The following is a 27,841-nucleotide window of genomic DNA, read 5'->3' on the forward strand; positions in this document are numbered from 1 at the left end:
GAATTGACAGGTGGAAAGGCTCTGGCCTGGGGGAGAGGTACCTACCCACAGTTCCGCCCGAGGAAGTGGGGGGCCAGGATCTCATGTCGCAGACTGAATACCAGCCCTGTGCCCCTGACCACAGCCCTTGTCTTTCCATAATGCTGCATTTGTTCAACAGACACAACTGTTAAAAGGACTCTTCTAAAAATTGTATTAGAGGACAGCTGCTTTTTGTCTGTAAGAGAATAAAAAATTGGTAGCCTATCCCTTTTTTTGTCCATAAAATTCAAGCCATCCCTTTTTATTTTACAGGTAAGAAACTAAGACACAGAGAGGAAGTAGTTGAAAGTAGTTTACCCGTGCATTTTTCATCCAGGCACTCGGATAATTTTTCCACGGGTTGTACTGGACCTTGGCAGATGGGCAGAGGGAAGGCCTTTGGTCTGTGCTTTCGCTGTTGCCCTGTAGCATGAGAGCCCCTGGCCGAGGCCAGGAGGAGTAAACCACAGCTCCCTCAAAGTGACCGGATGGGCTGTGGGATGTACAAGGCATCTTCTTCTGTGGGTTTCATTTCCAGCTACTGTGTATCGTATTTCAGAGTTTTGTCTATATTTTAAATTGAAACCTAGACCCTGTCACACATAATTTCAGAACTGAAGATTCTTTAAAGACCTAGTCCCCCTCCCCTGCGTGGTCCTGCCTCAGTGGACCCGGCACTCAGCCTCCTACCCCTTGGCTATTCCACTTGGCCGTAGGCATTCATTTGGGGGAAATGGTTTCGTCGTTGCAGGTTAGAACCACAGCTGAAACAACTACAAGTCAAATATGACGAACTTAAGGAGAGAAAATCTTCCCTCAGGAATGCGGCGTGTTTCTTATCGAACCTAAGACAGCTTCATCAAGATTACTCAGATATTCGAGAAAAAGAACCTCATGTAAAAGAAACGGTAACTTCAATTTTTATTTTTCACTGTGATTCAGAAGATCAGGGCACCTGCACAGTGGAGTACTTCGGCAGGAGCTTGGGGGAGAGGGAAATGGGGTGCATTACAGTCACCCAAACAGCATCCCTGTGATCATCGCCTCTTTGGCTACTTCAGGCTAGAGGAATAGAGAGCAATCTAGAAATGCTGATTTTATCAAAGAGAAATGGCTGGACATAAGCCGTCATCCCCCATTCATAGTAGGTCTAATTTTAGAAGTCGGGAAACATGAGAGGGACCTAGAGTAGGGAAAGGCGTATGTTATTTTTATAAAACTTGTTGCTTCTGGATTTTTGCTGCAGATGTTGCTGCTGTTACAAGGACCAGCTCAGATCAACAGAAATTTAAATTACAGGGAAAAAAATCAAAATATAATTTTATATAAAATATAAATACATATCTTAAGATCATACTTGTGTTCTTCACTTCCAAGTTCAATTTTAAGTTTTTACACTGATTTAAAAGCCTTCAGTTTGTATATTAGATCTGAAAGTAGAATGCTTTTAATGTTTTCTGTGACAGTACCCACTAGTCTACAGTTTGCTTGAGTTGGGGATTTGGTTACTCACTTGGATGATCATAGTGCTGCTTGAATTTGAACATAACTTTGGTGGAAACAGAGACGTGAGGACTTGACTTTGCTCAGAATACCCTAGTCTTTCTAACGTGTCCTTCGCATGCCCGTAGGCCTTCTGTGCTCACTTGTAGTGTCTCTCTTCCTTTGTGGAAAGTAGGTATTTGGGAATCTGTCTTCTTTCCTAAACTAGACCTCTAACCCCAAATGTTAGTCCTACCCCCACACCTCCCTGAGAGCGCATGTCCCATGGCAGCTTGAATACATTAGGCTCTCAAATATCTGTTTGAAATTCATGGTACCAGGGTAGGGTATAGTCTAGAAGAATTAATTATGTGGATGGAAGTCACAGTTGCACAGCTTTTCCATGCAAAGCTGTTCTTTTCATCACTGAAGGAAACACCTTGAAAAAATGAAATTAAACAGTTAACCTAAGTATGAGCAAATTCTGTAGGGGGAATGTAGTCCGTCATCCCCGGATCTAGTTTACGACATGAAGCTTGGCTTTGTTATTTCAAAATCATGAGTTGGGTTTTGATTTCTATTTTATGTTGGGTTCGTATTCTAATTTTGTCTTTAGTCTTCCCCATACATTTTTCCTCGTGAACTAGACGGGCCTGGTTTTCGTCTTCCATTAGTTCTTCCGGTAAAAGTTAATCTGCCTTACAGTTTTCTGCGTTTAAAATAGGCATGAGGTCGGCAGACTTGCCCAAACCAAGTCTCGATCCGTATGAGGAATGATTTTGTTTTAAATAATTTAAATGCCACAGTTCTTGGAACCAACTGGTTGTCAGGGAGGAGATCAGCCTAAGCTTTCTAGAGCAGTTTCCTTGTAACCTTTTTAATTGTGCCCTAAAGAAAAGGGTTAAACCAATTTTTAAAAATGATCCTAATTTAAAAAATGAAAGTTTACGAAAAGCTCCATTTAGCAGTGAGCTGTGTAACAGATAGGGTTAAAGAAGTTTTTTAGGCATGTTAATCAAAATACGATTTTCCTTCAACAGTATGATTCATCCAGCCTTCCAGCTCTGCTAGTCAAAGCGAGAACCCTTCTGGGAGCTGAAAACCACCTACAAAATATCAACCATCAATTGGAGAAGCTCCTTGACCAGAAAGGTGACCAATCTACTGAAATGTGACTCTGTAAAGACTAGTCCCCTGCGCTTGCCTGTTCCCTTCTGATACTATACTTTTGTAAATAAAAATTCTTTGAGAAGTGAAATTTGTCTACTTGTTCAGGCTGGCTTTTCACCAGAATTTAGGATTACTTTGTTCATAGTTATTTGGTTTGAATGACCATGTTAGGTGGCAAGTTTGAGTGTATAAGTGGTTTTAGAGGCCAGATTCCAGACACCAGCTAATCAGACTCTGACCTAGAAGAGCTCTAACCAGAAGTGGCAGAGGGAGGAGTTCCAAGACGGGACAGAAGGACCCCGAACTCACCGCATCTCCAGACACCCATGGAGCAGTTCCTCCTGAAGAACACCGAGGCCTGACGAACCGCTGCTCACTGATGCCAGGAGCCCAACCCAGCCCCAAGGAGAGAGGTAAGAGGCAGACACGGGGTGACAGTGGGAACCCCAGCCCTGAAGCGCTGGCCCATGAGTCGCCAGCCCTGGGGCACAGCAACTCCCCCGCCCCCGAAACAAAACATCAGTTTGAAGGACAGAGAGACTTGCAAATGAAGGAAACCCACGCACTAACCTTAGAACATCCACCATGCTGTAGGGAACTGCTGGAATCCTCTGGGGCTCAAGAGGCTGAGGAGCACTGTTGTTCATTTACCCCTCCGCCAAGAGCCTGGCTGGAGCAGGGTCTGGGCCCCCTAACCACTCCTCTAGGCCTGGCCCCTTGAGAGAGGTCCAGCTGTACCCCCAGCACTGACCCGCCCCCCCACCCCGTGTGCACCCCAGCTCCAGCCATGCCACAGAGCGGTGTTAGGGCCGAGCACACCAGGACCCTCTGGCCTGGGCCCACTGCAGCCGTCTGGCCCCGGCACCCCGTCTCCAGCAGAGAGGACCCTGGGACTGCCGGGGCCCAGGCTAGCCCCAGCTCTCCCACCAAGGACTAGAAGGGATTATCATTTTAAAATACACTGTTACATAGGTCAGTACATATGAACCTCGTGATAACCAAAACCCTAAAACAGACAAAGTGAAAGGAACCCAAACACTAAAGAAAACCATCAAACCGCAAGGGAAGAGACCAAGAGAAGAAAGGTACAGAGAACAACAAAAGCAACAAGAAAATGGTTAACAAAATGGTATTTTGATATGCTTCAATCATATGACACAGTGTAGCTAAATGGATTTAAAAACTGAGGCATCTATATGCTGCCTACAACATAGACTTCAGACTAGACGCAGTCAGTGAAGAAAGGGGAAAAGATACTCCATGCAAATGGAATGGAAAAAAAAGCTGGAGTAGCCATACTTAGACCTTAAAACAGAGACTAACAAAGGACAGAGAAGAGCATTACATTATGGTCAGGGGTCAATACAAGAAGAGGATAGAGCATTAGTAAATATCTATGTACCCAACACAGGAACACCTCCACACAAAGCAGATATTAACAGACATAAGGGGACAAACTAACAATACAATAATAACATGGAACTTTAATACCCCCACTAAATCAGTGTCATCCAGACAAAAAATCAATAAGGGAAACCTGACCTTAAACAACACATTAAACCAGAGGGACTTAACATATACAGACCATTCCATCCCCAACTATAGAATACACATTCATTTCAAGGGCACATGGAGTATTCTCCAAGAAAGAGCACATGTCTGAAATTCAGGCGAACTGGAAAAAATACAAACGTGCAAATGCAGCAGCACGCTATTGAACAACCAATGGGTCAATGAAGAAACCAAAGATGAAACTGAAAAATACTGAGAGAAAATGGAAACAACTTTAGGGGACACTGCAACAACAGTTCTCAGAGGGAAGTTCATAGTGATATAGGCTTACCTCAAGAAGCAAGAAAATAAAAAAATCTTTATGCTTAAAGGAGCTAGGAAAAGAAGACTGAACAAAGCCCAAAGTTAGCAGAAGGAAGGAATTAATAAACATCAGAGGGTAAATAAGTGGAGAATAAAAAAAAATAGAATATATCGTGAAACTAAAAGCTGGTTCTTTGAAAAGACAAAATTGGTAAATCTCTAGCCAGATTCATTAAGAAAAAGAGAAGGGCACCAAAAAAGTCAGAAATGGCTGACACCACAGAAATTCAAACAACCATGAGATTACTGTGAACAATTATACACTAACAAAATGGACAACCTAGAAGAAATGGATAAATATATTATACATAGATATGGATAATGGATAAATACAAATATGTAGCCTAAGACTGAATCACTAATAGGAAATCTGAATAGACTAATTACGAGTAATGAAATGGAATCGGTCATTTAACAACTAAAAAACAAAAGTCCAAGAGCAGGTGGTCTCACAGGTAAATTATACCAAACATTTAAAGAAGAGGTAGTATCTATTCTCAAATTATTCCAAAATACTGAAGATGAAAGAATGCTTCCAAATTCATTTTACAAGGGCAGCATAACTGATAACCAACACCAGACAAAGACATCACAAAATTACAGGGCCGTGAGCGTAAGCCCAATGTTGAGCTCCATGCTGGGCGTGGAGCCTGCTTAAGATTCTCTCTCCCTCTCCCTCAGCCCTTACCCCTGCCCATATATATGCTTTTTTTTTTTTTTTTTTTAAGAGGACCAATCTCTTTAGCAAGGGCAATAAAAGCTGAAGTAAACAAATGGAAATATATCAAACTTAAAATGCTTCAGCACAGTAAAGGAAACAATGAAATGAAAAGGCAACCTATGGAAAAGGAAAAGATATCTGTAAATCATACATTCAATAAGAGGTTAATATCAACAATATATAGAAACTTCTACAATATAAAAAATTTTTTAAATGGGCAGAGAGAACTTGAATAGACATTTTTCCAAAGAAGATAAACACAGACAAAAGACGTATGAAAAGATGGCTCAGGACCACTAGTCACCAGAGAAACGCCAATCAAAACCATAATGAAGGGGCACCTGGCTGGCTCAGTGGGTCACGTGTCTGCCTTCAGCTCAGGTCATGATCCCAGAGTCCTGGGATCGAGCCCTGAGTCTGTTTCTCCCTCTCCCTCTGATCCTCCACCCCACTCATGTGCATGCTCTTCTTCTTTTCTCTCTCTCAAATAAATAAAATCTTAAAAAAAAAAAAAAGTATCACACCTCACACCCATCAGATTGCTATTATCAAAAAGATAAGAAATAACCAGTGTTGGTGAGGAGAGAGAGAGAAAGAAGGCAACCTCGTGCACTGTAAGTTGGTGCAGCCACCATGGAAAACAGTATGGAGGTTCCTCAAAAACTCAGAAACACCGTACGATCCAGTAACTTCACTTCCTCTGGGTATTTATCTGAAGAAAATGAACACGGTAATTCAAAGGAATGTATCATACCTATGTTTACTGCAGCATTATTATTCCTTGAAGCAGCCAAGATACGGAAGCAACCTAAGTGTTCACTGATAATGAATAAAGAAAATGAGGAGTATTATACAAACACACAGGAATATTTCTCAGCTGTAAAAAAAATTAAAACCTGGCATTTGTAACCACATGGATGGAACTAGAGTGTATTATGCTAAGTGAAATAAGTCAAAGACAAATTCCATATGATTATACTTAGTTGTGGAATCTAGAAAACCAAAGAGAGACAGACTCCAAAATATAAGAAATTATTGGTTACCAGAGGGAGGAGCGGTTCAGGGGGGTAAAATAGGTAAAGATGAGTAAGAGGTACAAAGTTCCAGTTATAAATAAATAAATATATTAAGGATGTAATACATGGTATAGGGAATATGCAGTCATAATATGTAATAACTTTGTGTGAGGACAGATGGTAACTAGAGTTACGGGAATCGTTTTGTAATGTATAAAGATGCCGAATCAGGATATACACCTGAATAGGATACTGTATGTCAATTACAATTCAGGTAAAAATTTTTAAATAAGATTAAGAGTCTTAACCCATCAACAGACCTGCAAAATGAAGCTGATATGAACATAGACCAACTCTGGTCAATTAGTAAGATTTCTAATATTGAAGAAAACTGGCTTACTTCAGTAAAAAACAGGAATTGAGAAGCAAAGTGATAAAACTTGGTTTTCATTAACAGGTTTAATAAGGCTTCGGTCCCTAAATCGTCGTCAGGCCCAATCACGGCGGTTACCTAAGAGCCCAGGGTTAATGAGCTACTCTCGTAATACCTGCACGATGAGCTCATCGGGAATGTCCTCCTGCCCCCCGCAGTAGCCGAGGAGCCCGCTCTCCGCGGCTTCGGCTAGTTCAGCATCTTCAGTAGCTTCCACAAAGTCAGTCTCGTCAAGGCCATCGTCCCAGTCGGCGTCGGAAACGGCACCTTCTGACGACAGGCCCAGTGGTGGCTTCTGAGCACTTCCGGTGTCACTGTTCATTGTTTCAGCTGCTGCGAACTCTTCTTCCTTCAGTTTGACCGGGGAAGGTAGTGGAGAGTGGGAAAGGGAGAGGATACAGGTCAGTCAGGGAGACTGCGATGCTCTCACTCTCCGGTCAGTGTAGGTTAAGCTAAGGCATTAGGTAGGGACCAGTTCTTGAACAGACTCTAAAATAAATAGGCTGGATGACAGTGTCGCCACTATAGTCGCCATGGGAATGAGTGAATTCAAATGTAGCTGCCACTGTAGCTCAGACACTCGAAACTCTAAATTTGGAACTGCTCCTCCCCACCCCCCGGCCTGGTTCCTCTGGTACATTCTTTTCAATATACACAGATGGGGCTAGAGAGATGGTAGACTGAATTTTTTAAAAAGCAGACAGTCCAGCTGAAGGTGAACTGGAAAATCTATCTGCTATCTTAAAAGACTGATTTTCCTATTTATAAAGTATTTTAAGAACTAACATGAATTTAAAAAACTGTTAAAAACTGTTGAGACAAATGTCAAGACAGGAGTATGGATGGTTATATTAGATAACAGTAGTGGATCAATATTAAATTTCCTGAATTTAGGAATTTTACCACACTCATTTAAGAATATCCTTAACCTAAATATCTCTAGTTACAAGCTTAAACATGAAGAGACATAGGGTTGATGGCTGCAAATTCCTCTCAAGAGATTTGGTATGGACCGATTGTGTTACCCTAAATTCCCAAGTTGAAATGCTAACCCCCAACGTCATGGTATTAGGAGGGAGGCCTTTGGGAGGTGATTAGGTCTTGAGGATGTGGCCCTCACGACTGGGATTAGTAACCTTATAAAAGGGACCCCAGAGCGCTCCTTCATCCCTGTGACAGGGAGGGCCTGGCAAGGAGATGGCTACGACCCGGAGAGCCGACCAGACGCCAAATCAGCCAGTACCCTCAGCTCAGACTTCCGGCCTCCAGAACTGTGAGGAAGCACCTTCTTGGTTTACAAGCCACCCCACCTGCCACGCTGCGTTATAGCAGCCTGCATGGACTAAGACAAAAAGTCCTCCAGAATAACAACGTGCGCCCGAACAGCAGAGGGAGAACACAAATGTGGCCAAGTGTTAGTGATGGCAAATCTAGGTGAAGGGAGAGCTCCCTGTCGTTGGGCAACATTTCTACAGGGGGGGGCAAAAAAAAAAGAAATGTTTAAAAAACTAAGAGGATGAATGCAACAGAAAACCAGGTAACTAACACTGATCGGTAATTCATCTTAAAATACTAAAAGCAAAAAAGCCAGGGGAAGCAGAAAGGACAGAATATAAACCGTTATAATGATGTGATAGGTACATGGGTATTCATTAAGCTGTTCTCTTATTAATTTTCTATTTCAAATAATAATAAAAAAAATTCTGTCCAAGCAGTGGTAATACGATGTACCAAAGCTACTTTCAACTTGGCATTTTTGAGGCATTACTGGATAAGCAGAAAAGTAATTTTTAAAAATCCACTGAAACCACAAACGTTCCTCAAAATAAGTCTCCGAACATAAGGATAACATACACCTCCTCCTCTTGGAGGGAAAGTTTATTTTTACAAATTAATTTTCTCTTGGTTATTTCAAGAACACTTTTTAACCTAAGAGTTTACCAGGGAATCTGGCTATCAGCTATGTTGGTCCTGCTCCTACCATGTCTATGTTAGTTGTATGAATTTGTGCTGGAGACATTTTTTAGTCAAATTGAATAGGCAGCAGATCATTACTCAGAATGTCAACTGAGCTCACTTAATCTGCGTGTAGCAGGTAGCTTTTATTCTAACCAGAACACCAGAAAGGAAAAGGGTGATAGATGTGGGGAAAAGAACACTAAAATGTTCAGTCTGGAAAATAACATGATCAAAGAGTTAATAAAAAGTTCTCATTGGGGGCGCCTGGGTGGCTCAGTGGGTTAAGCCTCTGCCTTCGGCTCAGGTCATGATCTCAGGGTCCTGGGATCGAGCCCCACATCAAGCTCTCTGCTAAGCAGAGAGCCTTCTTCTACCTCTATCTGCCTGCCTCTCTGCCTACTTGTGATCTCTGTCAAATAAATAAATAAAATCTATAAAAAAAATTTGTGAAGCCTTATGTCCTACCATTTTTATGGCTACCAACTGGTAATATGTACTCATGAAAACAAATTAGGAAAAAAGGTCTATAAAGTAGGGTGCATACTGTGACTTTGAAAATATATATGTGAGCATACATCAACAGAAATTCTGGAAGATATCTGCCAAAGCACATCAGTTATCCCTGACTGGTCAAATTCTAGGAAAGGAGGAGTTTATCCCTGTTGGCTTTTCATGTATCTTCTAATTTTTTCTCACAATGAGTGTGAATGATTTGGGGAAATAAAAGTTTTTAAAAGGACAAAGTCAATTTGGCCATCTGGTCATTTCTACCAAAATTTAAAATGCACACACCCTTTGACATAATTCTACTTCTAGCAATTCTACCTACAGACAGAGTTGCTGAAATAAACACAAAGATTAGTATTTTGATCTTCCTAAAGCCAAGAGTGAGAGACTGTCCCTGGCTGGGCGCGGTCCAACAGGGGGGTGTGCACACTGGGCGCAGCAGAGGAAGCCCGCGGGCACGCACGAGTGGGTGCGTGCAGACGCCGGCCCAGTCACTGGGGCACACTCCTCTGTGACAACATGTCCTGAGGACATGGCGCACAGCTCAGTTATACTGTCGTACCGAGAACAGATTAGGAATGAGAGAGAAACTCAAACCTGCGCTCACCTCTTTGAGAAGATACAGGAGACTCACTTCAGCAGGTAACGGAAAACCTGGACAAGAAAACAGTTTCACTCTTCCATGTAGCTGTCCACTTTTCACTTGGTACATATGTAAAAATTAGTAACTCACAGTCCGATCTGAAGTTTTCTGCTTTACAGACAGGGTCATGACATTTCTGATACCAAACTTCATTTTTCAGATCAACCAAAATCCTTTACGTTGGGGAAAAAGAAAGGGGAGAAAAAGTTATTACTTAATCCCCAGGCTGGATGGATAACAAAGTTCATCTACATGCTGCTTACCAGAGACGTGCCTAAGCCTTCAAGATGGAGACCAGGTAAGAAGTAAAAGGATGGAAATAAATACACACCAACCCAAAGAAAACTCTGGATGTTAAAAATAACACCCCAAGTGGACTTTAGGGCAAAATTACACACATCGACGAAAGTTCTTCCCAAGAAGACCTAGTTCCCGACCTGTTCCCGCCAAATACGACGGCTTCAAAATGAATGAGCAAAACTGACAGGACTCCAAGGATAAACCGTGTACCATAAATCAAGATTTTAAAAAACATTCTTTTAGTAATTGATACAAACAATCACAAAAAATTCAGTGAGGGTACAGAAAATGTGAATGACCTAAAAAGCATTTTTTAATAAAATTAAAAGCAATTAACACGTTTACTATAATAGGTTTATAGGAACACTGCCTCAGATCATTTGAACTTCTTTACAATCACATATAAAACAATTATAAAAACTGAGTGTGCTAGGGTACCAGGTCCGTCTCATTAAATTTAAAAGTATTCACACAACACATCTCTGACCACAAAGCAAATTGTTTAGAAATAAGTAACAGTGGGGCACCTGGCTGGCTCAATCAGCTAAGTGTCAGGCTCTTGGTATTGGCCTGGATCATGATCTCAGGGTCCTGGGATCAAGCTCTGCATCGGGCTCCGTTCCCCATAGTTTGCTTGTCCCTCTCCTCTGCCACTTCCCCACCCTCTCGTGCACCCCCCTTGTGCACTTGCCTTCTCTTTCTCTCAAATAAAATAAAATCTTTTTAAAAAAGTAACAAAAATAGCTAAAAAATAGCTAAACCCATAACTTGGAAACTGAAGCATTTCTAAATAATCAATTACTCAAAAATCATGATGGAAATTAGAAAATGAATGGAATTGAAAATATATAGTAAAATATGGGAAACAGAGCTAAAATGAGATTTGGAGAGAAATTCAGAATCCTAAAAGCATTATTCACAAAAAAGAATGGCTAAAGACCAATAAGTAACTAACTTGGGAAATGAAAAATAGATCTAATAAAATAAAGGGCAGGAAGTAATAAGTAAGATTTTAAATCAACAAGGCCAAAATGTGAAAACTAATACAATTCTTGCCAAGCTTGATCAAAATTAAATTAGCTAGACACAAATGTTATCAGAAATTAAGTGCAGATATAACTATAAATCATAAGATATTAAAAATTTAAGAACATTAAGAACAATTTCTGCCAGTCACATTAAAAATTTTGGTAAAATAGACAAAGTACTAGATAAAAAGATCCCAAACCAAGCACACCTAACAAGTTTCAGAAAACCTGGACCATCCTCATAAAGACCCCAGGGCTGCAGTCCCCCGGCCGTACACCAGACTGTCTCCAGGCCATGAAGAGTATCTGCATCCTTCTAGGGAAACACAGCGATACTGGACGTCTGTCAGGCACCCCACATTCTACTTGCTTAGCGTTCCCAGCTTCCATATTGTAACAGCTTTCATGCCTTTCAGTGATGGCCTGTCTTTGTTGAGCTGAGGTTTTCGGTGGTGACTATGATAACAAGGACCATAATCGGGGCGCCTGGGTGGCTCAGTCTGTTAAGCATCTGCCTTTGCCTTGGGTCATGATCCCAGAGTCCTGGGATCGAGCTCCGCATCAGGCTCCCTGCTTGGTGAAGAGTCTGCTTCTCCCTCTGTCCCTCCCCCCTGCTTATTCTCTCCCTCTCTTGCTCTCAAATAAATACAATCTTAAAAAAAAAGAGAAAAAAGAAAAACTCACAGGGCTTTAAGAAAACAAAAAACCAAGGGCCATAACCGTCAATGTGGAATAAGAGAGAACTGGGGTGGCAGCGTCCACTAACTCCAAGGTTTGAGAGATTATGCAATGCTCAGAAGGACACACACCCCACTAATAAGTATTTTTATGTAAGAATGAGTTCAAGGACGCAACCCTTACTTACAAACCCTCAGTGATGAGGAAGTCATGGGGATGTGATGGTGCCCCAGAGCTCATAGCACGGGACCGCCTCTGGATTCCGTGAATCTTAGAACGTACTGGTCAGCCCGACCTCGGGTCAGACTGCTGTTTCGTGTGAGTGTGGTTTGATCACCCAATGTCATATTCATTAGGGAGCCGGTAAATTCAGATGAAAACCACAGTGTCCTCTTACACAACCAGATCAGCCAAACAGAGATTTTTAAAATATACCTTGGTGAGATTATGGAACAGCAGAAAATATCTGAAAACACTGCTGGCGGGAGAATTAGCTGGCCGTTTGGGAAAATCACATACGTAGTCATGTGAAATCTGGGCATACTCTATCGCACATCAATTCTGCCTTCAGGCACGGACTTTGAGAAACTCTGGCACACGGGCCACAGGCAGGATGTACCTGAGCACCTGCAGCGGCGTCGCTCAAGCCAGTGAGCCAGATGTCCAGAGGAGGGAAACAGACGCGCACGTTCGTATTTACATAACACCGCACCACAGTGGAAAAAATATGCAACGGCCGCATGTTGCTGTATGGATGAACGCCACGAACTCAGTGTGGACCAAAAAGCAATTCTGAGGACGCAGTTTACACAAGATTCAGAAACACGGAAAACAAAACAATCTATTGCTTAGAAATATAAATATGTATGGGGGAAAAAAAAAAAACATTTAAAGAAAGCAAGGGAAAGATGAACACAAAACCCAGGACAAGAGTTATTATTAGCTCAGATGGTCAGAGGAAAGGAAGAAACCGGGGTTGGTCCCACAGAACACTTCTGAGGTTTGGTCAAGTTCCACTTCTCATGTGGCAGACAGGACACGTGATCATTTCAGTGTGCCTTTGAGGCGTACCCGCACATGCTTTTATATGTACGGGGATTTCACAGTTAAGAAAAAGAAGAAAAAGAAGAGATTATGGCTACATAATAGAAGCAGGTAATTTTCCAGAAAGAAATATGTAGAAACCTAAGAATCTCAAAAAGTTAAAGGATGATCATCTTATGATAATGAATTCCTGGTAAAATACATAGAGTAAAAGACGAGAAAGATAAACCAAAACCATAGCCACAGTTATCATTGGTTCTGGGCCTGTGGGGGAGTTTTTCCTTTGTGTTATTCTAAGTGATAGCTTTTGTGTATTGAGCATAAGTTTGTTTTTTTTTTAACTAAGCTAATCTACATACAGATGTGCAGCACTGAAAGATGCCTCCCACAATGTTTCCAGCTTTCTAGCAAAAGCTTCACGATCTTTCCTCACATCTGGCACACATGCTGTATACACTTGATATACAGAAGTCTCAGCTTTGATATTAAATACAAAACAGCAAAATTTCCCACATCATAACTGATAACTACTGGGTTTCTGTCTTATTCCTATTCTTACCATATCCTTGAATTATCTAAAATTCTATTTCATCCTTCACTTCCTCTCCTTTTGCCAGGGGATTTTAAAGAAAACTCCTAACACAGGGCCTGGTGTATACAGCAAGCATTCGATAAATATTGGTTCCCTTCAATATGATTCTGTTTTTCTTTTTCATAAGATTTTATTTATTTATTTGGGAGAGGCACGGAGAGCACAGAGAGAGTAGCAGACTCCCTGCGAGCAGAGAGCCTGACTCAAGGAGCTCCATTCCAGGACCCTGGGATCATGACCTGAGCCGAAGGCAGACGCTTAACTAACTGGGCCATCCAGTACCACTCTTTGTCTTGACCAAGTTAATGTTAACTCCAACTCTTAACACTGAATAATTTCCTTTTCACCCTAATTTGTTCAATTTCAATTTACACACCATAAAATGTCAAGGACGAGAGAGAGATACTTCCTTGTCCCTGTTCACTCACCTGTCTATTGCCTCTAATTTCTTCCTAGCCCTGCTCAGGCCTATCTTTCTCTTCTCAAGATTATACTACCTAAGGGATTATACTACTAAATAAAGTACAAATAAAGATGACATGTGCTATGAAGCAAGGTGATAATTAACATAGCCAAATTCAATATTATAAAACAGAACCCAAATACAATATTTGATACAACTAAATTTGTTGTAGAAACCAAAGTCATTTTTATGTTCAACTGTACAAATTATAAACATTTAAAATAATATTGGTTAAATACACAGAATTCGTTAGTAAGCAACATTACTTACATGATATTATTGCTCTTGTGGGCCCTCCCGATGTTTCTGCACCAGCGATATTTACAAATATCATAAACCAGTAATTCCTCTGGGAAAAAGTAGCTCCAGTGTCGAATTCCTAAAATACAAATAATGTTTCTAAAGGTATTAAAACTCTGTCATATTACAGTGAATAAAGAATAAGATTATCTTTACCTCCTTTAATGCCATTTTTATTCACCAAAGAAAGAACAAACTGGTCAATTTCAGGGTAGGGTGAACAATGAAAACCTTCAATGTTTCCTGCTGCAACAGAGAGAAAAATTAATTGTAGTTAGAGTGGCTAAGAGTCGAAGAGTTAAATGTTAAAAGTTGTTCTTTAGGACAATGATAGGTTATGGAGCCCCTGCAACTTTTTTGTTTCTATGGTTTCAGGCAGTCATGGGTTCTTGCTTGCCCTACAAGCAAGCAGGGAAAAGTCAAACCTGGCAGTTAAGTCAAATGTTAACTACTCCTCCTAAGAAGCACCTGTAATCATTTCAACTGCTTTCTTCATTTTGATAAAGAGAAAAGCAACCCCTTGTACTCCAGAGCCAGCCTACCGCTATCAGCGCAGCCTTGATGTTGCGACACACCAGGCTGCTCCCCGACAGCTCAGCAACGGTGCTTCCCTGCTAATAAGGAATTATCTCACAGAATTTCAACATCAGATAAGGCCGCTCTGTGGCCAAGATGATTCATGAAAAAAAACAAGACCACTCACTCCAAAACTGTGTCTGAACACAGACAAAACATGAACATTTTCTAAACCGTAGAAATGACCAACACCTCCCACCTTACCTGATATGAGTAATTGCTCCTTCTTAACCAATTATAGCTTTACACGCACTGTAACCTGCCTTCCTTCTAGATAAAATTTATGAAGATAGTCAGTCATCCAATCGTCTCTTTGAAACAAACCCATGCCTCCTTAGACACTTCTCAAAAGCACCTAACTCAAGCCTGCATCCTGTAATAAATCTTTTCTAATGCCCTTTTCCCGAGATGCCCCACAGGTCCTCATGGTAGAGCTCTCCACATGGAAGCCAGGACCAAACTCCACTTGTTAGCAATAGGTGTGTTCTCCCATGATCCTCAGCTGTAGGATCAGTTATATTTTGTATCTAAGAATCTACTGTAATAATTTATGATAACTTATTTAAAATTTCATTTAACTTTTAAACATGGAGTATCTACTTCTCTTGAAATAAAACCTATATTTCACTTACAGAGTGAAATACTTACGTAGTTGGAGAAACTATGGAAAATATAATGAAGCAGAAATGAGAGAAATAAAGTCTAAGGCAATGTCTAGAAATGACTGTTAAACAACCAGAAGAAAATAAACCTAAGAAAATGTTACCCACAATTTAATGAACCTGGGATCACACCTCCCAAATAATGTTGGAGTCTTTTTTCTCTTAATATCATAAATGGAAATTTTCCATTTTATATTGGCTTTACAAATTTAAATTAGATGGCTACCGAGTATGTTATAATAGTGTCACCAACCTCATTTTGTACATTTAGATTGTTTTCAGTTTTTTGCTCTTGTAAAATGGCACAAAATACGTGTAAAAATGTTTACTAGAGAGTTAATGTATTGATAGAAAAAGCCCATTTTTCAGTATAAGAATGAAGAACATATGCATCTCATGAAAAAACTCTGCAGCCGTTAAAAGAATGAGAATACAGGGAAAGCTCCTCTGGGTTCAGTGGAAACAAACAGCGGCTGTCCATCTGTGATTGTGGACAGAGGGAAGAGTACTGTTAGTTTTTCTTTTAATAGGGGTTTCTTTCTACAAACAAAACTACTTTATTTTCTTCTGGGCTTTTTTCCCCCCCCTCAAAATCACCATAAAATGAAAATTAGTGAATAAGCTTTAAAAAGTATCTTCTCTTGGGGTGCCTGGGTGGCTCAGTGGGTTAAGCCTCTGCCTTTGGCACAGGTCATGATCTCAGGGTCCTGGGATTGAGCCCCGAATCAGGCTCTCTGCTCAGCAAAGAACCTGCTTCCCCACCCCTCCTGCCTGCCTCTCTGCCTACTTGTGATCTCTGTCAAATAAGTAAATAAAATCTTAAAAAAAAAAAAAGCATCTTTTCTTTATACGTTTTCCAATTTGAATACAAACTAAGTTGTTTTAAAGGATCAGTAGATAAGAATCTTGAAGATTTAAGACTTTTAAGGCAAAACAGACTTTGTATCCTTAAATTTTCATAGGAAATTGTTTTCTTAAAATTACCTTTATTGCTGGTATTGTTAAAATACTCAACTCGCTTCTGTTCATTCTGAGATGTGTCACAGGTCAGAATTCGTAAAGTATCTGAGAATCTGAAGAAAATATTGGAAGAAAGAAAGCAAGGTGATCTCAGAATCAAAGAGAGATGGCTACAGAAAGGAAACTGAATTTCACATAGTTCCACATTAAAATCCTTTATTCAACAGCTAATTCTTCTAGGACAATGAAGTCACACTTGCCTACAAAAACACCAATCCCAACACTAGTCTGGTGATCATTTAAAATACTCTTTTCAACTACAGTGTGAATCAGGGGACTCTGGGACTGCTGAAGCCACAGAATGAAGTATATATTTCTACTCTTTGAAAGTATGGTGCCTTTAAAATTTTTGTTACAATGGTTTGCAAAAGTGTGAATAATGTGGGGAGGAGAAGGGAAGAAGGAAGGAGGGATGAGAGCAAAGGAAAAAATAATTAAAATTAACCAAAAGACACATTTATAACCCTAAAGAATTTAGCTTTCATTTCAGGAAGAAATGTACCCAGTATTTACTCGGAACCACAAAAGAAAATTAAGGAAACCCTTATTCAGTAGAAATCCACTTCTGTGGAATTAATGCTGAAACTACAACGGAAATGGGGTTTGGTAATAGGGAGATGACTTTAGGCAATCTTACAGGCTGTGGTGCTTTTCCCACACAAGACAAAGTAAGAAGCCTCTCTTGGGCCAGCAGCAGTGAGCAGCAGCTGTCATACAATTCTTCCAGTATCTCTACAGCGCTTCCAGAATCGCGGAACTGCTATTGCTAACAACTAACATTTACTGAGAGGCTACCATGTGCCGGGCATGGCTGTCCTTTTTTGTCCAGTTTTAACTCCCTCCATCTTCACAACTCCCTAAGAGAGGGGGTCACATCATGTCCATTTTAAAGGTAAGGAAACTAAGACTTTGACGTTCCATCTGAAAAATGTTATGAAAGAACTCAAAGTCCAGAAATAATATGAAGAGAAACCGCCCGTCTTCCCACCCTCCCCAGTAACTGCTGGTGAGTGGCTATGCGGACACAACTCCCCCTCCAGCGAAGTATCTTAAGTATTTTATGAACATCCATTTCTACGGGATTCCTCCTGAGAACTGTATCTAGAGAAGGCAAAGGAAAAAGAAGTAGAGCAAGTCAACTGAGGAAGGCAATTTAGTTTGATCGTTAAGTGTGGTTTGGACTAACAAAAATTTGCCAACTCCGGTACAGCAATGGAGGCAAACATTTCTGTTGAAAGAGGTCTTTCACACTTTTTAAAAATGACCAAAAGGTGGTACCTTCAGTGTTCAACAACAAAACTGACAATAAATTAGAGTTCATCAGTATAATGGAAAATTATATAAGCAATAAAAGTTTTAGTTATAATTAACTGTTGCGAGTCATTAACTTGGCAGATAGTCATGATATAATGTTCAGTGGATTAAACAACTGACATAACCACATAAATAATGATCTCAAGAAAATACTCTGTGAATGAAGGAGGTATGTAAATTTTACATATGAATGTATATCCATGGAAAGTAGGTATTAACAATAACTCTATTTCCAAATGGAATTCAAGTAGTTTTCGTTTTCTTTCTTATAAAAAGAAAGCTAACCTAGAATTTAAGAATTCTTAAGTTAGAATGAATTTACACAATTCACATTTTGGTACTACACAATGTCATTCGCTGTTTAATAAACATTCATGAATGCACAACGGTGTGTTTTGGTACTATATACCTGACATTGCTGACCAAAGAAGACAGGAAATACTGATTTTCTTCAGAAATATTCTTGGACTGTTCAGGAAAAAATCTGTTGTCTTCAGCAATCTCCAAAGCCACCTGCTTCCCTATCTTCGATGACTTATACAGCCGGAAGTTTCTATTTCTTGTATAAACTCCTATTATTAAAAATTAATAAAACAATTATGAATGCATGTTTTCCATGATTTGTTTTTATGGTCAGTAAATATTAATTTTGAATAGCATTATTAGAGAAACAACTGGTTCTGGTTCAAGGTGACAATATATGAAGAGCTTGGACTCTCCACACGGGAACACACCAAAGCTACACCGGTATTCGGAAAGATTTCCTCTAGAAAAAACCTACAACCCGGCAGATTGACTCCTTCACCCAGTGAGACGGAAACCACATGGAAACAGGTGGGAAAGGCCGAGACACAATCTCGCCGTAAGCCCCACCCCCAGGGCAACATCCACAACTGGCAGGGAATTCAAAACCTAGAGCTTCTCCTTGAAAGTAAAGGATCATAACTCACATTAGGTAGCCCGACTTTTAAGGCCTGCCCCAAGAGATGAGCCCCAGAAACATCTGGCTTTGAAGACTGCGCTGTGGCTAACTGACGAAGGGCTCTTAAGGGCTCGCCTGCACACTTACTCACCTCAAGGCCTAGTGCGCAAGCAGCCCTTCCGAAAGTGCCCAGACTTTATGTGAAAGGGACTCATTTCCAAACCTTACAGCGCTGGACTGAGGGATACTCTCCAGGGATGGAGGTGGTGGGCACCATCATCCTCTCTGCCTCTCTAAGCCGGTGGCTGCCATCTTTTTTCTTTTCCTTTTTTCTCCCCCTTTTCCTTCCCCCCTCCCTTTTCTTAGTGGGTGCCATCTTTGCCCGCCCCCTCAGCCTCACTCCAGCCAGAGGAGCGAGGCTGGCTTTGGCTCCCCCTCTGCTGTGTTCCAGAGCACCAGAAGCTCCTGGAGGAAAGTGTCTATTCCCATCTGGTGCCCGGGTTTTTACACGTGGTAACCCATTTTTCAGGTGATCCCTTGATCGCCTGGCTCTGAAGTTCAAGGAGGCTTGGTTCCTGGGTCCCCAGGACTGTACAGCTGGAAGGACAGTGCTCGGGAGACTACCAGCCCCACGGCACCGCACAGAGACACACGGGAAACACACCCAGCTTCTGAGCAAGAGGCCTATTTGCTTGAGCCGCAGACCTAGCCCAAAGGGCAAGCTTCCGGTCTGGCACACTTATAGGAGCCTCCAGAAGGGCCATCAGGGCATGGAGCTCAGTGGACAAAATTTTCGCACCATTCAGCTCACTGGGATCTTCCAGAACAGGGCTTAGGCCCTTTGTCTGGTGCCCTGATTTTTGCAGTTGCTGCCAGGGGACTCCTCTCCATCACCTGGCTTTGGTGGCCTATTGGACTGACGCTCACAGGTCCTGCAGAACTAAGACTGACAGAGGAGGAGTTCTTCAACAGCCACCATCCCTAGGGCTCAGCAAGAGGCAACAGGCCCAGGGGCGCATTCTCCCTAAGAAGCCTATTAGCTATCACAATTGGCGCGGCGGATGGGGCTGGTTTCTAATGACATTAACACCCCGGCAGGGTCTGCCTGGAAACCTTTCCTGAGACCTTGGAGGGCGGGCAGTAGTTCCGTCCTCTCTCCTGCTGTGCTTCACAGCACCAGCATCTCTGGTAACTTGAGGGGGACTTGTATAAGCATCTCGTGCCCCAGTTTTGACATCGGGTACCTTGCATTTTGGAGCTGCCTCCTAGGGGATAACCCTCAGTCACCTGGCTCTGGGGGCCAGGGGGCTTCGGGTCCGGGGGCTCACGAGACTGCATCAGTCAGAGAGAGAGTTCTTAGAGGGCTGCCACCCCCTGCGCACTGCACACAGAGAAGACTGGAACATTCTGGGAAAGAGGCCTAACTGCTTGTCCTAAAGCTTTGGTCTGGGGGGCAATCTTCAAGTCTGGCACACATCTAGAAGCTCCAGACTGCTCCCAGGGAGCACAGGCCAGGTGATGCTATCGCTGTGTTCTCCCACCGGACCACAGCTCACCAGGACCTCTCAGAAACGAGCTTGTATGCTCAGCAAGTCCTGAGTTTTGCAACTACCACCCACAGGATGCCTCCATGTTCCCCAGCTGTGCGGGTCAGCGGGACTCACATCTGTAGACCCATATGACTGTATATATTTCCATTCTCTTAAAGTCGCTACCTATCAGCCTGAACCCAGGTGCTGAATGAGATCCTGCCCTTTGGGACATTAACTGGGCCAGGCATATTCTGAAGTCCTGGGAACCATAAAAGCTAAAAGAGGCTGCTTGGATAATTAACAAAAGTTTGGGAAACAACCAAGAGCTAGGACAGAGTTGAAGGAGAAGTTTCATCTCCTACACAAGGCCAACCCTTCAAGACTGGGAGGAAATGCTCTTTCATCAGGCAAAGAGAGTCAAGCAAAATGAAGAACAGAGGACTGCATTCCAAACAAATTAGATAAAACTCTTAAAGGACCTAAACAGAATGGAGAGAAGTAATTTATCTGAAAAAGAGTTCGAAGTAATGGTTCATAAAGATGCACACCAAACTTGGGAGAGGGATGGATGAACACAGTGAGAACTTCAACAAAGAGATGGAAAATGGAAGGAAGGAGCAAACAGAAATCACAGAGCTGAAAAAACAAAAACTGATCTTGATACACTATAAGGGTTCAATGGCAAACTAGACAAAGCCGGACCAATGAACCCAAAGACAGGACAGAGGAACTCCCCCAACAGAGCAGTGGAAAGAAAAAAGAAGGAAACAAAGTGAAGATAGGTTAAGGGCCTTCGGAGACAACACTGATAAGACTAACATTTACATTATATGAATCCCAGAAGGAGAAAGGGCCAGAAAACTTATTTGAACAAATAACTGAAAACTTTAATAACCTGGGGAAGGAAAAGACGCACAGATCCCGAAGGACAGTGAATTCCAAATGAAATAATGCAGCAGAGGGGCCCATACCAAGACACATTATAATTAAAATGCCATCAGCTTAAAAGAGAGAGAGAGAGAGAGAGAGAGAAAGAGAATATCTTAAAGGCAGCAAGAAAAAAAAAAAACAAAAAACAACTTGTTACATACAAGGAGACCCCATCCGACTATGAGCACATATTTTCAGCAGAAATGCTGCAGGCCACAGAGAGTGGCAGAATATATTCCAAGTACTGAAAGAAAAAGACTTCCAACCAAGAATACGCTATTTGGCAAAGTTATCATTCACAACTGAAGGGCAGATAAAGAGCTTTCCAGACAAGCAAGAGATAAAAAAGTTCATTACCACTCAACCGGTCTTACAAGAAATGTTAAACGGACATCTTTAAGCTGGAAAAAAAACCAAAAGGGGGTGATTGCTAATTAGTAACAAGAAAACGTATAAAAGCGTAAATCTCATTGGTAAAGGAAACTATATATTAAAGGAGTATGTGAATCAAGTGTGAAGCTAGTGTAAAGATCTCAAAAAATGAGTAAAGTAACTGCAACCATAATAATGAGCTAAGGGACGCACAAGACAAAAAGATATAAAATGTAACCAGCAAAATGTAAAACGGGGGGGGGAGATATGGAGTGTAAAAATGTACAGCTTCGAATGCATTCACACTTAAGTTGTTATAAACCTAAAATAGGCTACTATGCAAGTAAGTCGTTATACTTAAGCCTCATGGTAACCACAAAGCAAAAAGCCATAGTAGCTAAAAGAGCGATAATGAGAAAGGAAGCATATGCCACTGAAGAATTCACCAACCACAAAGGAAGAGAGCAAGAGAAGTAGATAGAAAAAAAAAGAATGAAAAAACAGCCAGGAAATAATGAACAAAATGGCTACAAGTACATACTGATCAATAATTACTATAAATGGATTAAATTCACCAACCAAAAGACACAGAGAAGCTGAAAGGGTAAAAACAAAAGAAGACCCATCTATATGCTCCCAATAAGAGACCCATTTCAGACATAAGAACACACACAGACTGAAAGTGAAGGGATGGAAAAAAAAGTTCCACGCAAATCAAAACCAAAAGAAAGCTGGGGTAGTTCTACTTTCGTCAGACAAAATATTTCAACAAGACTGCAGTAAGGGACAAAGAAGGCATTACATAATGACAAAAGGGTCAGTCCAAAAAGAGGATATAGCACTTACAAATATTTAGGCACCAACATAGGAGCTCCTAAATATATAAACCAAATATTAAAGGACCTAACAGGAAATAGAAATACGGCAGTAGGGGACATCAGTACCCCCACTTACACCAATGGATCGATCATCCAGACAGAAGATCAATAATGAGGAAACATCAACCTTAAACCACACATTGAGCCAGAGGGAAATAACAGACATATACAGAACGTGTGTGTGTGTGTGTGTATGTATATATAAATTCAACATCCACGCATGATCAAAACTCTCAACAGAGTGAGCGCAGAGGAAACACAGCTCAAAATAAAGCCCGAATGTGACACACACATAGCTAACATCACGCTCGGTGGTGAAAGCTGAAAGCTTTTCCTCTAAGGTCAGGAACAAGACAAGAACGCTGCTCTCATCACTTTTACCAACATGGCACTGGATGTCCTAGCCAGAGCAAGTAGGGAAGAAAAGAAACAAAAGGCATCCAAAATGGAAAGAAGAAGTGAAACTGTCACTATTTGCCGATGTTTATGTACCGAAATTTCTATGTAGAAAACCCCAAAGAGTCCACCAAAAAACTGTCAGAATAAATGAATTCAGTGAAGTTGCTGGATACAAAATCAACAACACAGAAATCTGTTGCATTTCTCTATAGTAATAAGCCATTAGAAAAAGAAATTAAGGGGCGCCTGGGTGGCTCAGTGGGTTAAGCCGCTGCCTTCGGCTCAGGTCATGATCTCAGGGTCCTGGGATCGAGTCCCGCATCGGGCTCTCTGCTCAGTAAGGAGCCTGCTTCCCTCTCTCTCTCTCTGCCTGCCTATCTGCCTACTTGTGATCTCTCTCTGTCAAATAAATAAATAAAATCTTAAAAAAAATTAAGAAACAACCCCATTTTTAAAAAGTCCCATTTACAAAGCACTGGAAAGAATAACATACCTAGGAATAAACTTAACCAAGGAGGTAAAAGACCTATATATTCAGGAAACTACACAAAACACTGAGGAAAGCAACTGAAGATGACACAAACAAATGGAAAGAGGCGCCAACCTCATGGGCTGGAAAAATATTGTTAAAACGTCCATAGTACCCAGGGCAAGCTACGATTCAGTGCAATCCCCATCAAAACTCCAGTGGCATTTTTTTACAGAGCTGAACAAAGAATTCTAAAATTTATACGAACTACAAAAGATCCAAAGTGGATCTTTTGGCTGAAGCTATCCCAACAAAGAAGGACAAAGCTGGAGGCATCACGGGTCCTGATTTCAAACTACATCACAGTGCGACGGTAATCGAAACAGTACGGGACTGGCAATGAAAACAGACTCAGATCAACAGAACAGAACAGATGGCAAAGGAATAATGCAAGTCTATATGTTCAATTACTCCACAACACAGGAGCCAAGAATATACAATAGGGAAAGAACAGTCTCTTCGGGAGAGTGAGTCAGGAAAACTGGAAAGCCACATGCCAAAGAATAAAACCACACCATTTTCTCACACCATATACAAAAATTAACTCGAAATGATTCAAAGACCCGAAACCATAAAACTCTTAGAACACAGGCAATAAGCTCCTTGACCTGGATCTTGGAGATGGGTGTTTTAAATACACCAACAGCAGAGGCAACGAAAGCAAAATAGACAAGCAGGACATCATCAAAGTAAAAAGCTTCTGCAGAGAAAAGAACCCATCAACAAAATGGAAAGGCTGCACGTTGAGTGGGAGAAAACATTTGCAAATCATATATCTGATTAGATGTTAATAGCCAAGATATATAAAGAACTCATACAACTCAACAGAAAAAAAAATCTGATTTAGGGACGCCTGGGTGGCGCAGTTGGTTGGACGACTGCCTTCGGCTCAGGGCGTGATCCTGGAGTCCCGGGATCGAGTCCCACATCAGGCTCCCAGCTCCATGGGGAGTCTGCTTCGCTCTCTGACCTTCTCCTCGCTCATTCTCTCTCACTGTCTCTCTCTCTCAAATAAATAAAATAAAATCTTTAAAAAAAAAATCTGATTTAAAAATTTGGCAGAGGATCTGAATAGACATTTCTCTGTAGAAGACATGCAGATGGCCAAGAGATGTTCAATATTCCTAATCATCAGGGAAATACAAATCAAAATCACAATGACATCTCACCTCACACCTGTCAGAGTGGATATATCAAAAAGACAAGAAATAACATCACTGATGAGGATGTGGAGAAAAGGGAACCCTTGTGCACTGTTGGCAGGAAGGCAAATTTGTGCAGCCACTGGGGTAAACAGTATGGAGGTTCCTCAAAAAATTAGAAATAGAACTGCTCCATGACCTAGCAATTCTATTTCTGGGTATTTATCTGAATAAAATAAAAATACTAACTCAAAAAGACAGATGCATCACAATATTCACTGCGGCATTACTTACAATAGCCAAGATATGGAAACAAACTGTCTTGTGGACAGATGAATGAATAAAGAAAATCAAACAAGAAAATATATGTATATATCTCCACAAAATGGAATATCATTTAACTATTAAAAAAAAGAGCGAGAGAAATCCCGACATTTGTGACAACACAGGTGGACCTTAAGGGCATTATGCTAAGTGAAATAAGACAGGGAAAGACAAATACCATACCACTTATACAAAGAATCTAAAAATTAAAGAAAAAACAACCCAAGCCAATAAATACAGGGAACAGACTTGTGGTTGCTTGAGGTGGGGAGGTGGGGGTGGGCCAATGGGTAAAGGGAGTCAAAAAACACAAACTTCAGTTATAACATAAATAAGTCATGGGACTGTAATGTACAGCATGGCACATATAGTTAACAACCCTGTATTGCATATTTGAAAGTTGCTAAAAGAGTATTATCTTAGAAATTGTCATCAGAAGAAAAATATTCTGTAACTAAGTATAAAGTTCCTGTGCTGATCATTTTGCAATATATACAAATTCAGATTATGTTGACCACCTGAAATTAATGTAATGTGACATGTCAATTACACCTCAATAAAAAAATGAAGGTGGGAAAAAAACTCATGTTCACATAAACAAAAATAAAAATGAAAAAAACAATTATTTTCTATTAGCTGTAAACAAAAGAAAAGCAACACATAACTTAAGATAAAGTTGAGTTGGTATGGAAGACGCCGCAGGCAGAAACAGAAAATGAGACAAGATTATTTGGGGGTAACCCTTCCGTTGTAAATAGGAAAGTTGGGCAAATCATTTAGGAAAAAAAGGTTGAGACTATTAAAGGGCTTCCAAGGCAGTATTTTCGGTGTCAAAAATCCCAAAAGGGAGGCATCAAAAAATCAAATATCGTTCTCGCCCCACTATGTGAGCATACAATGAGAAGACCGTGATCTGTAAAGCAGGACAGGGATTTCACCAAAACCCACCCATGCCGGCACCCTAACCTTGCAGTTCTATCCTCCACAGCTGTGAGAAAGGAATGTTTGTTGTTTAAGCAAAAAAAAAACCCAAAAAACCAAAAACAAAAAAACCAAAAAAACCCTCAAAAACAAAAACCTAGAATAAATCTAACAAAAGATGTGTAAGTTCTCTGTTTAGAAAAATATAAAACATTGAGAGAAATTAGAGAACATCTATGTTAGTGGAATGACAAAGCATGTTCACAAACTGGACCACAAAATGTCAATTCTTCCCAAGTTGATCTCTAGATTCAAGCAAACTAAATCAAAATTCTAGCTACGTGTGTGTGTGTGTGTGTGTGTGTGTGTGTATAACCTGACAAGTTGATTCTAAAATTTAAATGGAAGTACAAGGGGGTCAAGGACAGCCAAGAAATTTCAAAGAACAAAGTTAGTGGGTTATTCTACCGGATATCAAGACTTAAAAAAACCCCTGTATTAAGACAGTAATGGTAATAGCATAAAAACAGATCAATACAACAATGGAACAGAACATAATCCAGAAAAAGACAAAACATATATAGACAACTGACTTATGACAAAGATGTCCTTATAGGAAAAGGACTGTTATTTCAACAGTGTTGAGACAAATGGATATTCATATATGGAAAAAAAAAGAATCTTTTTTTTTCTTTTTTTTTTTTTTCCAATTTATTTATTTTCAGAAAAACAGTATTCATTATTTTTTCACCACACCCAGTGCTCCATGCAAGCTGTGCCCTCTATAATACCCACCACCTGGTACCCCCAACCCCCACCCCCCCGCCACTTCAAACCCCTCAGACTGTTTTTCAGAGTCCATAGTCTCTCATGGTTCATCTCCCCTTCCAATTTACCCAAAAGCACATACCCTCCCCAATGTCCATAACCATACCCCCCTTCTCCCAACCCCCTCCCCCCAGCAACCCACAGTTTGTTTCGTGAGATTAAGAGTCACTTATGGTTTGGAAAAAAAAAGAATCTTAACTCCTCTTCAAAGAACAGGCAAAAATCCACTCCAAGTGGACTGTAGATCTAAATATAAAAGGTAAAAAAATAAGCCTTACAGATAGGAAAATATCTTCATAATTTGGTGATAATGAAAGATTTAACAAGATACAAGAAACACTAAGAGGAAAATGGTCAATCAGACTATTATTATTTAAAGTTACTTTCATTCACCAAAGACACCATTAAAAGAGAGTGAAAAGGCAAGGCACAAATAAGATAGGGCTCCAAAGATAAAGTTCAGAAATAGCAAAAACAGTGTTAGACACTGGATTAGCAGTCACCTGTGGGGAGGAGGAAGAGGACTCACGAGGAGACACCAGGAGGAGGTTCTGGGATCCTGGTAATCTTCTATTTCTCATCTAGGGTGGCGTGGTGACAAGAGTTGGTTCATTTTGTGATAATTCATTGACCTGCACACTCATAAATTAGCCATGTTTCTGATTGAATGTTATACTTCAGTAAAAAGTTTCCTCAAAAAATTCTGGGGCCGGCTGACTGGCTCAGTCAGTAGAACATGAGACTTTTGATCTCGGTGTTGTGAGTTCTTGCTCATGCTGGAGATCGAGATAACTTTAAAAAAAAAGTCTTAAAAAAAAAATGTCAGCGTGTACTATTAAATCCCTGTCCTTTTCAAAAGACACTTTAAGGAATGTCCTTTTCGGTATATAAATAATTCTGGGTATACTCTTGAAATCTTTCTTTCAAGCATATCATGGAAATTTCCTTGCTGGTGCGGTAAACTTTTTTTTTTTTTTTAAAAAGATTTTATTTATTTATTCGACAGAGGGAGAGAGATCACAAGGAGGCAGAGCAGCAGGCAGAGAGAGGAGGGGAAGCAGGCTCCCCGCCGAGCAGAGAGCCCGATGTGGGGCTTGATCCCAGAAGCCTGAGATCATGACCTGAGCCGAAGGCAGAGGCTTAATCCACTGAGCCACCCAGGCGCCCCAGTAAACTAACTTTTAAGGCTAACCATCATGAATTTCGGGTCTTCAATACTGGGGTCGAATCAGAGCACAGAAATCAGCTATTTTGCTCCCC

At 40.8% G+C, this 27,841-nt stretch overlaps 2 protein-coding genes across 6 annotated transcripts in view; one reads left to right on the forward strand and one right to left on the reverse strand.

Moving 5' to 3' along the window:
• The window catches only part of CENPU (centromere protein U), a 33,703-nt gene extending 30,991 nt beyond the window's left edge, over positions 1–2,712 (forward strand). For both annotated transcript variants that reach the window (XM_044225634.1, XM_044225633.1), the window contains exons 12-13: positions 773–929; positions 2,544–2,712. In XM_044225634.1, the coding sequence (XP_044081569.1) occupies positions 773–929; positions 2,544–2,678 (292 nt within the window). In that variant the 3' untranslated portion in view covers positions 2,679–2,712. The remainder of the gene's footprint in view (positions 1–772; positions 930–2,543) is intronic.
• The window catches only part of PRIMPOL (primase and DNA directed polymerase), a 69,286-nt gene that overhangs the window by 310 nt on the left and 41,135 nt on the right, over positions 1–27,841 (reverse strand). The window contains exons 10-16 of one of the 4 annotated variants that reach the window (XM_044225630.1): positions 18,214–18,376; positions 16,455–16,543; positions 14,389–14,478; positions 14,203–14,311; positions 9,918–10,000; positions 9,792–9,838; positions 6,834–7,067 (exon numbers count right to left, since the gene is read on the reverse strand). In XM_044225630.1, coding sequence (XP_044081565.1) covers positions 6,834–7,067; positions 9,792–9,838; positions 9,918–10,000; positions 14,203–14,311; positions 14,389–14,478; positions 16,455–16,543; positions 18,214–18,376 — 815 coding nt within the window. Of the gene's footprint in view, positions 1–6,725; positions 7,068–9,781; positions 9,839–9,917; positions 10,001–14,202; positions 14,312–14,388; positions 14,479–16,454; positions 16,544–18,213; positions 18,377–27,841 lie in introns of those variants that run through there. The other 3 variants (XM_044225629.1, XM_044225628.1, XM_044225631.1) reach the window with 3 other exon arrangements.

This window comes from Neovison vison, chromosome 11 (genome assembly GCF_020171115.1).
Source record: "Neovison vison isolate M4711 chromosome 11, ASM_NN_V1, whole genome shotgun sequence".
NCBI lineage: Eukaryota > Metazoa > Chordata > Mammalia > Carnivora > Mustelidae > Neogale > Neogale vison.